Source organism: Dioscorea cayenensis, chromosome 12 (assembly GCF_009730915.1).
Source record: "Dioscorea cayenensis subsp. rotundata cultivar TDr96_F1 chromosome 12, TDr96_F1_v2_PseudoChromosome.rev07_lg8_w22 25.fasta, whole genome shotgun sequence".
NCBI classification, from domain to species: domain Eukaryota; kingdom Viridiplantae; phylum Streptophyta; class Magnoliopsida; order Dioscoreales; family Dioscoreaceae; genus Dioscorea; species Dioscorea cayenensis.
In genome coordinates this window covers 2,350,973-2,364,521 of record NC_052482.1, presented here as the reverse complement: position 1 = coordinate 2,364,521, position 13,549 = coordinate 2,350,973, and the positions used below count along the sequence as shown (strand labels likewise).

The window sequence follows — 13,549 nt, the reverse complement described above, 5'->3', positions numbered from 1 at the left end:
ATTTTTATTTTTATTCATAAATATATCTTTCAAAAACTTTTAATTATTCCTTTTTGGCTTAATAAATATAGTTCTAGTTGTAGTTGTTTCCAACATACTCATAAATTATTATATTTTTTTAATCTCAATTAACATACAAATGCCACAAATGGAAACACTACAAAACCGAACATTTGTCTTTTGGAAAGCATTATGAAATTTCCAAATACAATCTCAAACAAAAACCTCTAATTAATGAGTCAACACTTTAATTTCTTGATCAGATCAATACAAGACCTAACTAGCATATAATACATTCATTCATTGCTTAATTTAAAGAGTCCCATAATAATATTGCAATCACTTGCAACACACATGCACACATACACACAAAACCATGCATACAATACAAAACACACCTTTCAGACTAGTACTACAACAAATCAAATCTTCAAACCCTAACTATATATATATATACTTTGTTAGCACGTACGTCACCAAACAAACAGGCATGCATGCATGCATGCATGCATGCATCCGTGCATAAGATATGAAGAAACCCAACCTAATTACTGCATATCAATAACCCTAAAAGTCTCCCTGTTCTTGACAACAATATCATACATATGCATGGACTTAAACCTTCTGAAATCTTTTGGGAAGGAGATGAGGTCCACAGAGGATCTTTTTGTGGAATTGAAGAAGATCAGGGTCATCATAATACCTCTCCCAACCAAGGCTTAATAACTTTCCTTCAAGAGATTCATAAGAAGTTATCACTTCATTGCTTGGAGTGTGGAGCAAAACCTTCTTACGTGCTGTTGATGATTGTTCATTTGCAGGGTTTTCCACCAACTTCACCACCCCATTCCTAAACAACCATACTCCTGACATGGCTAAAAGCTTCCTTAACTTGTTTTCTGTATCCAAGTTATATATCTAGAAAGAAAGAAAGAAAGAAAGAAAAAAGGATATATTGTTTAAGAAGATGATGGTAAGTTGTAAGGAAGGGAGTTCATGGGTGTATACATATATAGGTATGATAAAGAAGAGACTAAAAGATTCTTATGTTTGCTTTGGAGACAATGGGGGTGTATATATTATTATCACCTTGGTGAAGAATAAAGGTGAAGTAGTACTCCACACATGTACCAAACAAAGATGATGTGTTTATAAGTCTATTTTTTTTGTTCTCTTTGTAATTTGTTTTGTAAGAATGATGATAAGTAGGGTTTTGTTAGAAAAGATGTTAAGTTTGGTCTACTATATATGTATTAGGGTTTAAGGAATGATCAACTTGGTTTTTTTCTTTATTTCTTTTATATAAATGTTTGCTTTGGAAATAAAATGGGTTTGTATGCATGCATTATTATCACCTTGATGAAGAATGAAGTTGAGGTAGTAATCCCCAAATGCACCAAAAAAAGATGATATATTAGAAGTTTATTATTATTCTTCTCTAAGTGAGAATGATGATAAGAAGTTTTATTATAAGAAAAGATATCATAGATCTTAAGTAATGATCAGTTAAAATCAAGAGGTTGTCTTTCTTTTATTTTCTTATCTTATATATATATATATATATCTTATATGTAAAACTTGTTTATACTTGATAATTGGTGTAGTTTTTTCTTCTTGATAACATTTAGAATTAATGCATTTCCTCAAGATGCTTAATGTGCATTACTTTGTGGAAAGGGCTTTTGTTTATTAGTACACTTTATATAGCTTGCACTCTAAAAAGAATGGCTTATTAAATTTGTAGTTTTGTAGGACATTGGAATAGATATATGCCCATAGGTTTCTTAGATTTGTTTTTGGGGTGTTTTAATATGCATCCTTTACTCTAAAGAAGGACATTTACTGCCTAACTTTCTTTGACTTTTGCATTAATTTTAGACTTGTTATGCATGAAAACCTACTTTATGTTCATTTTTATGCAACATTACACGCGTACACGTGTAGTTTATCTTAGAGAACTTATTCTAAAGCTAATTAATTGTATCAATAATGATAAACCAAATACAAGTTTAGTAAAATTAAAAATTAATTTATTTCTTTTTCTTTCTCTTTGGGTAAATCATCAACCAACAAAGAAAGATAACTAAAGGTGTACGTGTATAGACGCATTGCTAGCTTACTTGCAAATACAACTTAACCGGTTTTCTATATTTCATGTTTTGATGTAAAATCAGTAAAATTATTTAAAATATAAGATAAATAAATAAATAAATAAACAATAATATTCATGCATGGCTTGAGAATATAGAGAAGGAAAAGAAGGCATTCTCTCATATATATATACAATTAATCTTCTCTCCTAACAAATATTCCTATATTAGTGTCTATGAATTAAAGTAGAGATACTAGAGAAGAAACAAGATACTAATGCACCAGGAAAGTTGAGAGTGTTTTTTGTCTTTTTCCTGTTTAAATAATTGAACACATAATTAAGACAACCATATTCCTAACGGTTCTCTTTTTTGGTGAATTTATTCTCCATTAACACACCTTAAACAAGGAAAAATCCCAATCTATTTGGAAATTTAAGCATTGGAATCATTTTACACGATGCTAGCTTCTTTTCTAATTTTTTTTTTTACTATTTTTAAATTCAAAAAGTTATCATCTCTTGGGTTGTGTTTATGCCTAACATGTAATTTTTTGGTAAAGCTAAAGTTGGGGAATAGAATGTGAACAACGAAAAGGAATGTACATTAGTTTAGTCACAACTTTATTCTAAAAATATAGAAATGTGTAAATGTATGTTTCATATACTGATTCTTATTGTCTTCTCTTTTAAATAAAAAAAATATACAAGTAAAAAAAATGCTTTGCATGCATGCATGCATTAATAAGTAAATGTAGAGATCATGAATGTCTGAAGCATTTTCTTATAAATTCCATGTCAATTCAAACTTTTAATATGAATTTTCAGCTATGTTGTTGCAGTTTGTGACTGTTTAACTCAATCCAAAAAGTCACGGTATACCTACGTCATTATTTAAATTATGAGAATTTTATCTTAAAAATTTTTTTAAAAAAAAATCTTGTGGTTTCACAAATTTGATTTGCAAAATTGGAACAAATTTTTTTTTTCTAAATTCATTTAGAGAATACATGGTTTATCCCAAAGACTAAATGAATTCATATATAAAATCATGTCGCATGAGCAGATTTTTAAATAAAATAATAATTGTGTTCTTGCCAAATAAAGAAAAATTAACATCATTAATAGATTTTTTTTTTTAATGAAGAAACCAAATTAAAAAAAAAAAATCGATGTTCTTGTTTTGTAAATCTATGAAACCGCAAAATTTTGCTTTTTTTTAATTTTCTCTTTTATTTTTTGGTGGATTTTGTGGTGGTAGTGGAGGGAAGGATCAAGCTTAATGATCCATTCGTGTATTCTAATTTAGACAATCAAATTGCACCAAATGAGAAATAGGGTCATGCCACATTCCCAGTTGAAATAAATCAACCAAATTTATATTAATTAACCTAGGACCTATGTAAACATAGTTTTAAATTTTTGTTTTGATAAAATAATTTTAAGCAAACTGAGCAGCCATCACTTTATTTAATTTTTAACCTAACAATTTTCAACATAGCATAATCTTTCTTGTCCTAAGGTTTTCTTAAAATTTGAGATTTCAAATTTTTTTAGATTTTCAGCTAAATTTGTAAGTTATTGAACGGTATACACGGAGATTTAAACCTCGATTACCGATGCTAAATGCATCATAGACTTGGCAATTGGAAACTCCAAGATGCTCGAAAATTTAGATTTGAAGATATTTTCTCATCTTTTGATAATAGTGTAATTATAGTTTAATGGTAGAATACCCATGTTAGTCGCTCAGTATTATGTCAGTTTCTGCCTTTAGTCCCTCCTACTTGATTTAAAGCTTCTTTCCATCCTACTCGTCGAATAATCGCAATCAAATCCCCCAAGACTATTCTAATCATCAAAATAATTAATGCACTACACAATTCATCCATAATAATCATCATATATATCGCAAAGTGAAATAATACAAATTCTTTATTTTTATATGATTAAAACAGAATATATGAGCATTAGTAATTTAGTATGTTCAAAGTATATACTGACATTGATCAGACTCTTATCCAAAAAGTGAGGGATTAAGTCTAAATGAGAATAGAGTGTAAAATGACAAAGTGAAAAAGATAGGGACTACCACTGTGTGATTCCACCATAGCTCAATTACGCTGATTCCAAAGCACCTACGATGCAGGATAGTTACATATATTTTTATATATAAAAATGGATAAACTACAGATTTATTAAACCGGAAGAAAATAAGTACAAAACTAAACAGATTCCAGAACAAACTATAAAGAAAGTACAAAAAAAAAGACCCAAAAATATAAATGAAATAAAAAACAAACAAAGAACAAGCAAAGATTAGGAGAGCATCATCAGAAGTAATGCACACCTAAGAACCACACACAAAACTGAGAAAACAAGGAAAAAGACGCAGCTGAGTTGACAAAATCCACCGAAAGACAATAGAGGTCTACTCAATCGATATGAAATGAATCACTTTTGAGGCTGCCGCTGAGACGTGGTGGTGGCCTAATCTACCGAACTAGCGCTTAAGAAATCAAAGGAGTGCTTGATGTTCTGAAGAAAATCACTGAGGAATTGATGAATAAAGCCCTTAGCTGCGGAAATCCAAACAAATAACAATGAAATTAAAAATACTATTATTTCTTTCTCCTCCTTATTAAGAAGTTGAGGAGTGTTCAGATACCACTTGTGGCTTATCCACAATTTTTAAAAAAATAATTTTTTTTATGTTATCGATTTTTATTTTTATCTATGTAGTTTATTCTTTTTATTCAAAAATTAATAAATAGATAAATGACTTTTTTTTTTATCCTTTAATTTTTTTTAAAAAATTGCATGGTAATTTGTCCCAAAGTTTAAGAATTAGGTTGTTTTAATAAAAAAAAAATATATATTAATACTAAGAATATGAGTAAATAAAACTGAAAAAAAAGTCACAAATACATTAAAAAAAATTGGATAAACTACTCATCTCAAACTAATGTTGCAGGAGGGAATGGAAAGAGATACCGTCCTCCTTCTTTTTCTTCTTTATTAATAGATAGGTGCCAAGCACCTCACATTTAAGCAAAGTCAAAAACATGTATATGTGTAGTGTTAATATATTTGGAGTTCAATCTTAGGTTCTCTTTAAAATGAATACTTTACGTAAGAGATTCGGTGCCAATACCCGAGGTCATCATCATAAGATACTATTCTTCTCAATGTGGTATAAGTATTTTTGGTATAATTCTATAAATAGTATCTCTACTTTGCCAAACTTACCACTTTGGTCTTTCTATTTTAAATTGTAAATTTTTAATTCTTCTATTATTTTAATTGAATCATATCAGTCTCCTAAACTTTAAAACCTATACCCTCAAGAAGTGGATTAACAAACTCCAATTAAAATAGCAAAGGGATTAAATTGTTACAATTTAAAATGAAAGGACTGAAACGGTAAATGTAAGAAAGTAGAAGGACTATTCAATGAGTTATACTATATTATCATAGAGTTGATATTCATCCCACCACATCAACCCATTAACCTATTATACTATAAAATGGAACCCACAACCATTTCATTCATCTTTTTAACTATTTACATTATATATTTCATTAAAACATATTTATTTAATAAAATCTTAAATATTATTAATAAAATAATTAAATAATATATTATGTAAGTGATTATAATCCTCTTAAAATAACTAAAATTATTTAAAAAAATTAAAAACATATTTTAAAAATTACAGATAAAATCTACGGGGCATGATAAATATGATTTCATCTAATCTTTTCTCACTAAATAAATAATTAAATAAAATTAATTATGTTATAAAGGTGTAACCCAATGCTGTGTTACTAACATAATATATATATATATATATATAATCTAAATTTGAACATTTGGATAAAAGTGGAAAACAATTTTGTGACGCAGGATAATTTTGTAAATTTTGAGAATAATTTTAAAAATTTTACTCATTTGGTAGAAATAAAGAATATGAAAATTTTTGAAAATTATTTAAAAATTTTGAAACTCGGGAAGATGGAGGAATATTTTTTTTTTTATAATATAGTTAAAAATTTAAAGATGAGGAAGTAGAGAAGAATACAAATTTTATTTGAGAATATAGGTGTATTTATAGAGATATAAAATTTTTTAATTTAAAAATTAAAAAATTAAAAGAAATTAAAAAAAATAGCCGTAAGATGCAATCATGCAACGTTTAGATTTTAAAAGTTTTAAAAATTTATTGTGGCCTATGCTTTATTTGAATTTAAAAATCATTTAAAAAAATATATATATACTGCCCACCTGAGCGCGAATAGTGGGGATGTTTTTGGGGTAAATTTTTTACTAGATCATTAAACTTTGGCTCATTTTCACTTTGATCACCGAACTTCAATTTGTATCAATTTAATCACTAAACTTTAATTTGATTTCACCTGGCGATAAATCAATGATTTTAACTCCCCGATTGATTATATGGTTATGCGAAAATCCGAATTAGTCTTCCATGACCACATTTTTAAGTCTATTAGAGATAGTCTACATGTTATTGAAAAAGAAATGACATCATTCGTTTCCGGGTTGGAATCCCATGATTTACTACCCACTGAAATCAAATTAAAATTGAGTGATCAAATTGATACAAATTGAAGTTCGATGATCAAAATGAAAATGAGTCAAAATTTAGTGACCTACTAAAAAATTTACCCGATGTTTTTGGCATAGAGATGTTTTAATATTGTGGTAATTGCCAAAAACCCCTTAACAATTTTCTTTATGGACAATTACCCCTCCTAACTTTTAGTATCCTCAAAAAACCCGTCTTTTTTCCTCAACTGACTTTTCAACCCATTATGCATCTAACGGATAGAAAGCGGAATCAATTAAAATTTTTCTATGGACAATATTACCCTTGCTTGGGAGTTGTGGACAACCACTATATAGTCTTGAGAAATGACCATCATGTCCCATCATGTAACCACTTTGGCACTTGAGAAGATAAAACAGGAAAGTAAACAAGTTTTTAGTATTAGTCATCTTTATTGGCGAAACTTTTTCTCTCTTCGACCTTTTATCTACTTGCAGAGAGAGGACACTGCACTTCTTTCCTTGTTCTCCAAGCATTTGATCCCCAAAGATCTCGATGTTATGGAGAAAATAGTTACTAGAAGCAAGCTTCGTAGTACCTATGTTATCGTTCCTCGAGCGTGATAAGGGTGAACTTTGCTCTCCTCTCATTTCTTTTCTCCTTCTTCTGGGAGTCTTGGATGCATTCTTTGGCTTTTCAATACTGATCTTGGACCTCCACTGTCAACTTAACTTCCTTCTCATGTTGGTAAGCTTCTTTCTTTTTCTAGTTTCTGATCTTCCTTCTTGCTTTAGAAACTATGGATTCCTATTCAGTCACATGCTCCAACAATGGAATGGAAGAAGGACCACCCTTCGATGGATTACGATTTCAAGTCATTGTTCAATGTTGATGGGTCATCTGGGTTTCTGATAAATCATTAAGAATTTGTGTTATAGTTTTACCTTATATGTTAATGCGTATCTGATTAAGTTTAGTAGTTTCTGTTTAATAGTTTTGGGTTGCTGTTTACGAATACACTTTTTTACGTTTAACTATCTTGTTTCCGTTTATCAATCCTGGTTTATGTTTAAGTTAACACGTTTTCGTTTAATAGTCTTGGTTTTTGTTTAACAACAGTTGTTTTTTTTTGTTTAAATTACCTTGTTTCCATTTATCGATCCGGGTTTGTGTTTTTAGCTAACGCTGCTCGTCCATTGCTAACATAGATCACGTAAAAGCGATCACATGGGAAGCAACAATAACCATTGAATCGATTCTAGCCAAAAATCAAACAACCAAAATTACTAACAAATCAATAAAATGATCCAACAAAGATTCGATCTTCAAAGTCAAATACAAAGCCATCACCAAATCAATTAAACAAAAATAGAAAACACAAGAATAAGAACTTTAGGGAATCGGGACGTAAAAGAGTTACCTTTTTCATAGATATATGGATCAATCTCTCCCGAGCTCGAGTTGAATGGTGACTTGAGAAATGATGCGACTTTTTCGCCTCCCAGCTTTGCAAAGCGAAGGATTAAATGCTCATTTGCATATTACCCCTCAAATCCTCTCTAATTCTCAATTAATTCTTGTTCACAACCTCCCTCTCTCTCTCTCTCTCTCTCTCTCTCTCTCTCGTTTCTTTAGTATTAAATGATCATCTAATTTATTCGATTATTTGCATATTACCCCTCAAATCCTCTCTAATTCTCAATTAATTTTTGTTCTATAAACTTTAGACTATTTTACCGTAATCCTTTAAATCATACAAATTTCTATCAATATTTCCCTTTAAATTTAAAAATTATTATCCCCCTCAAATCCTCTCTAATTCTTAATTAATCCTTGTTCGGGTTTCAAAATTATCTTTATTTTAAAAATATGATTTAATGAAATGTAATTTGAATATGAGTTGTTAGAAGTTGAAGAAGTAAATTAAATATAAAGATAAATTTTATGTTTTTACGTTTAACAATAGTTGTTTTTGTTTAAGTTATCTTGTTTCACATCATCAATCACGTTTCCTTTTTAATTTAACACGTTTCAGTGTAACAGTCTCGGTCACTGTTTAAGTTTACTCGTTTATATTTATCTAATTACGTTAAAAGCACATTGTTAAATGTCTTTACTTTTTAATTTGTTGGGTTTCAATAGTTTTACAATATATATGTTAATGCGTATCGATTAGTTTCACTAGTTTGTGTTTAATAGTTTTTGGTTTCTATTTATGAATACATTTTTTACATTTTACGATAGTTTTTGGTTTTAAGTTATCTTTGTTTTCCTGCTTTAAGTTAACACGTTTCTGTTTAATAATCTTGGTTTCTGTTTAATAGTAATTATTTTTGTTTAAATTACCTTGTTTCCGTTTAATTATCCTGGATTTGTGTTTAGCTAACGATGCTCCCAACAATCAGCCCCATGGTAAACATTCAATAATTTCAAATTTATCCATACAAAAAATGGACATAAATCGGATGAATAGGAATTAAAAAAAGACACACATGTACCAATTCAAAATCTCCAAGGGATCGACATAGGCCCCAAATCGGGTCCTCCATCTCAGCTCTCTTCCTTCCTCTCTTACAAAACACCTCATACCTCTCACCCTCCTCATCCTCCTCGCCATCGATTTCTTCGGTTCTCCAAAGCACAGAGACATCCCCACGTCGAGTATATCGATCATCGCGGTCTCTTCCTCTTTCAAGGTCGAGCCGAGCTGCTTTAGCCCTTTCCCCACCCTACTCTCCGCCAAACTAGAAAGCAAATCCAAAGAATCCATATGTATGCAGGCGGCGTGAAAAGCGATCGAAAGCTCACTAGAGATGCACTGCAGTAAGGCTCAAGGTCTTCCATGTTTAAAAAGAAGGAGCGGGTGATTTGATGGTGAAAAATACAATTTTCAAAAAGATGATGTGTTTTTCCACTATTGCAAAGGAGTAAAGATGGAATTTAATTAAATGAGTCTGGACATAATGAGTACGCAGGGAAAATTTGAAGTGAAACAAAAAGGAAGGGTTGTATGGCAAATTCGAGTCGAGAGGGGCTATCTGGGAAGTTTGAAAGCTGTAGGGGTAAAAAATAATTTTCCCTTTAATATTTTTCGATTAATATGCGAAAAACCCCCTGTTTTTTAATTAATTGATGCAGAGGGCCTTTTCGTAATTAAAAAAATATAGTGGTCTATCTAAAAATGTCCAAGCTCGCAACAGGCCAAACACTCGCCTGAACTTCGTCCATAGAGCGCAGAGGTCCATCAATGGCGTCCGCTTTGATGTCCAGAGCTTTGAGAAACCGATCGATCCCTTCTTTTTCAACCTTAGTTTCGAGATTCGTGAGTTCTTCTTTCCCATGTTCCCTTGATTTCAAATTTTTCAATCTTTGGACGCTCTTTTATCTCATTGAGTTTCCCAATTTTTGTGTTTTCCTTAAATTCTTGATCTTTTCAAATTATTTTCAGATTGTGGAGTTTGAAATCAATTTCTTTTGTTGGAACTTGATGAATCAAGTGGCAATTGATGTTACTGCTTTTGATTTGCTTCTGAATTTGTAAATTAGCAATCAATTTGTCCATGCATTAGGTTTTTGATTGATAAGTATTTTATTTGTAACCTTGAAATTGGCAATGGTCACCCTTTACCACTGATTCTGAATGATGTCTTGATTAAGATTGATAGGCAAGAGAATAGCAAATGTTTGCTGTCATTAGAATATGGAAAAATTCATGGAGAATAGCAGATGGATCAGTGTGTAATATTGGTTAAATGCTCACTATATTCAAATCTTAGATCACTTTTGAGCAAGAGATGATGTAGTTGATCATCAATTAAGGAGGTTTATGAGAAAAATTTTATTGTGTGTTTCACTTTAAAGGATGACTGCAGGAGATGAGTATGCCTGTTAGGGTTTATTTGTTGAGGATAAGAGGCATTTATAGGGCTGCATGTGTGGATGTTGTCCTCATGAATATGATCTGTGATTATGTTGCTAAACCCTGTTGATTTAAAGAAAAGGACAAATATTATTAAATCATGTGGGTGAACATTGTGAGTTGTTAACCAATAACATGACCTGAATTAAACATGGTTTTGCAATGTGGATGTCGAATTAAATTAATTTTCATCTTGGATTGGGTCCAGAGTCTGAATTCTACCTTCTTAGCAGAGATGAATTTAGCTACATCTGAAATTTCCTATTAATTACTAACTACTAGATATACAAAATATTTGATGCAGAACCAACTTTGAAGCTTTGAAAGATATGATAAAAGGGAAGATTAAATTAAAAAAACTAGCTCAAATCCCCCTAATATGTTCATCTATTTTGGCTTTTACATGAGTTTGAACACTTGCTTTTGATGTGTACCAGTTGTTTCACATCATCTTTTTTCTGGTTGGTATTAAGTATGTTTTTTTCCTGACTATGTTAACAAATCAAAATCCTTTCTCATCAAGTTACAATCTACACTCTCAGTTATTGGTTGCACCACAATCTTTTGCCTGATTAGAACAATAAGGACATGATTCATGTCCTTTGATTTTTTTTTCTTATTCAGCATAGTTAATAATCCATTTTTTATTTATCCACAATGTCTTTTCTAGATGAGCACATTGGTTTTAGCTGAACATGAAGGTGGATTGGTAAAACCATCATCACTAAGTGCAGTTGAAGCTGCAGGGTTTGTTAATAAAGAAAAATCTATAACTGTTCTCTTGGCTGGCTCTGGTCCAAGTCTTCAGGAAGCTGTGTCACATGCTGCATCATGCCATCCTTTGATTTCTCAGGTTGGCTATTATCAATTTGTGAGCCATTTATGTTTGCTAGGATACTCGTTTCTTGTGTTTACCATTCATGACTATTATTAGTAAATAGTTGATAATGTCGCGATATTTCTTCATCTTTACCAAGAGGTAGGAAGTTTGTTTAAGCATAGAAAATTGTTCTTGATGTTTTGCGCCTGCATTTATTTCATTTCTTGTCATGTAATTTTGAGACTACAATCCATTTACTGCAGGTTCTTGTCGCTGAGGCAGACATACTGAAGCATCCATTAGCTGAAACATGGGCCAAACTTATCCAGTTGGTCCAGCAGAAGGATGGCTACTCATATATAATGGCTTCTTCAAGTTCATTTGGCAAAAATATACTTCCAAGAGCTGCGGCTCTTTTGGATGTTTCACCTGTTACAGATGTTGTTGAGATATCTGAACCACGATTATTTGTGAGGTTCCTTCTGATTCCTCCTCCTTGTTCTCATTGGGTTTTCATTTGATATTTGAAGAGTTTGGTTGTTGTTATAATGAACTATTGCTGGCAGTTTTAAGTGCATTGCATAATGATCTATTGCAATCTGAGACGGGCATGTTCAATTTGCCAGTGAATGTCTCTCTCTCTCTCTCTCTCTCTCTCTCTCTCTCTATATATATATATATATATATATGTAGAAAAACTCACTTCTTTTGACATCTGAACAATTTTCTTTCTATGCTTGTATATGTTGAAATTAACATATTGAGTAACATCTCTCTATAATTTTTTCTTACTTACAGTACCACTCATATACATAATGATAATGTTATTATGTTAATCTAATGGAATATATAGTTCTCATTTTGATGGTTGATGCCCATTGCTTGATAGGACAACAAACCAGCATCTGTGAATGTCTGTGGATCGCGTAGTTGATACCATGAATATTTCTCTGGTTTGATATGTATCCTATGCTTTCTAAGCACTCCCCATTGTTTGCGTAAAGAGATGTAGCCTGATGTGTTCTTATGTTCCTGTTTAACATCCTGAATCATTATGGGTTGATCGTTGCTCATTTTGATCAAATAACTATAGGCCAATATATGCTGGAAATACTCTGTCTACCGTTCGTTATACTGGCCCACGAATCCTTGCATGATGACCATCAGGTCCCGTCATTCCCATTTCATGTCTTTCTCAAAAGATACAAGTCTGATCACGGTACTGCCAATCTCTGGGTTGACCTCTCAACCTTCAATGAAGGTCTGTTTGTCGTTCACCATATTACTGGGTTGATCGAATTGTGTTTTTTGGTTCCGACATTTACAAATTATATAAGTAAATTTAATTCTGTCTTTTTAAAATTGATATGGTTGTTTGCATGTGTATCATATATTTATCCATTAATCACTGTGGTTTTAGCATTTCAAAGGTCTTCCCTCATTGTCTTATCTTTATGATGTCTCTCAGTTCACAAAATTGTTCATGATATCATATTCATTTCTCTAATCTTAGGTTGTTCTTTCATGCCTTCTTTGGGATGAAATCAATTATCAGGAGAGCTCTCTTCCTTTTCCTAAGTTGCTGAAGAAGTTAATTTTACAGATTATTTATATTGTAGGCTTCATTTTAAATGGTTCAATATTCTAATAACAGGAATTCCTAGGAGGATGAAAATGTTTGAAGAAAGACCTCTTTGGGACACGTCTTTCCAGTATTATTGACTCAAATGACACATAACCGCTGGTATTTGACAAACTAAAATCAGTGACACTGATCACTTTTTATTTTAAATTTTTTACAGAAACCTTTGGAAAATCAAGGTGGTTAAATCTTACATCCCGGGATAGTGAGCGACCTGATTTGGGAATACATTGTTGTAGTCACAGGTGGGCGTGCGGTAGAGAATTTGAACAACTAAACTTTGAGCTTTTGCTGGCTGGTGCTGCAGTACCCACTTATAGATTCTCTTTGGTTTACCTTTTTTGCTTAAGAAAAGCTGGCATCACAAATACAACCTTTAGGCCGAGCAATTTAATATTTCTTCTAGTTTAATCCCTTATAACCTCTCGCCGGGTGTGGCCTGATCATTTAAATTAATCCTCACCAGTATGCAAACGTACAAAGAAGTTCAAATGATAAGCAGCAATACGTG

General features: G+C 31.4%; 1 protein-coding gene and 1 pseudogene across 1 annotated transcript; one reads left to right on the top strand and one right to left on the bottom strand.

Moving 5' to 3' along the window:
• Positions 1–228: 228 nt before the first annotated feature.
• Positions 229–1,002, bottom strand: LOC120274021 (flowering-promoting factor 1-like protein 1). The gene is given in 2 exon segments (XM_039280765.1): positions 229–668; positions 670–1,002. Coding segments are annotated over 2 exon segments (324 nt in total). The 5' UTR covers positions 874–1,002; the 3' UTR covers positions 229–548.
• An 8,839-nt stretch (positions 1,003–9,841) lies between these two features.
• On the top strand, positions 9,842–13,315 carry LOC120273789 (annotated as a pseudogene).
• Positions 13,316–13,549: the final 234 nt, after the last annotated feature.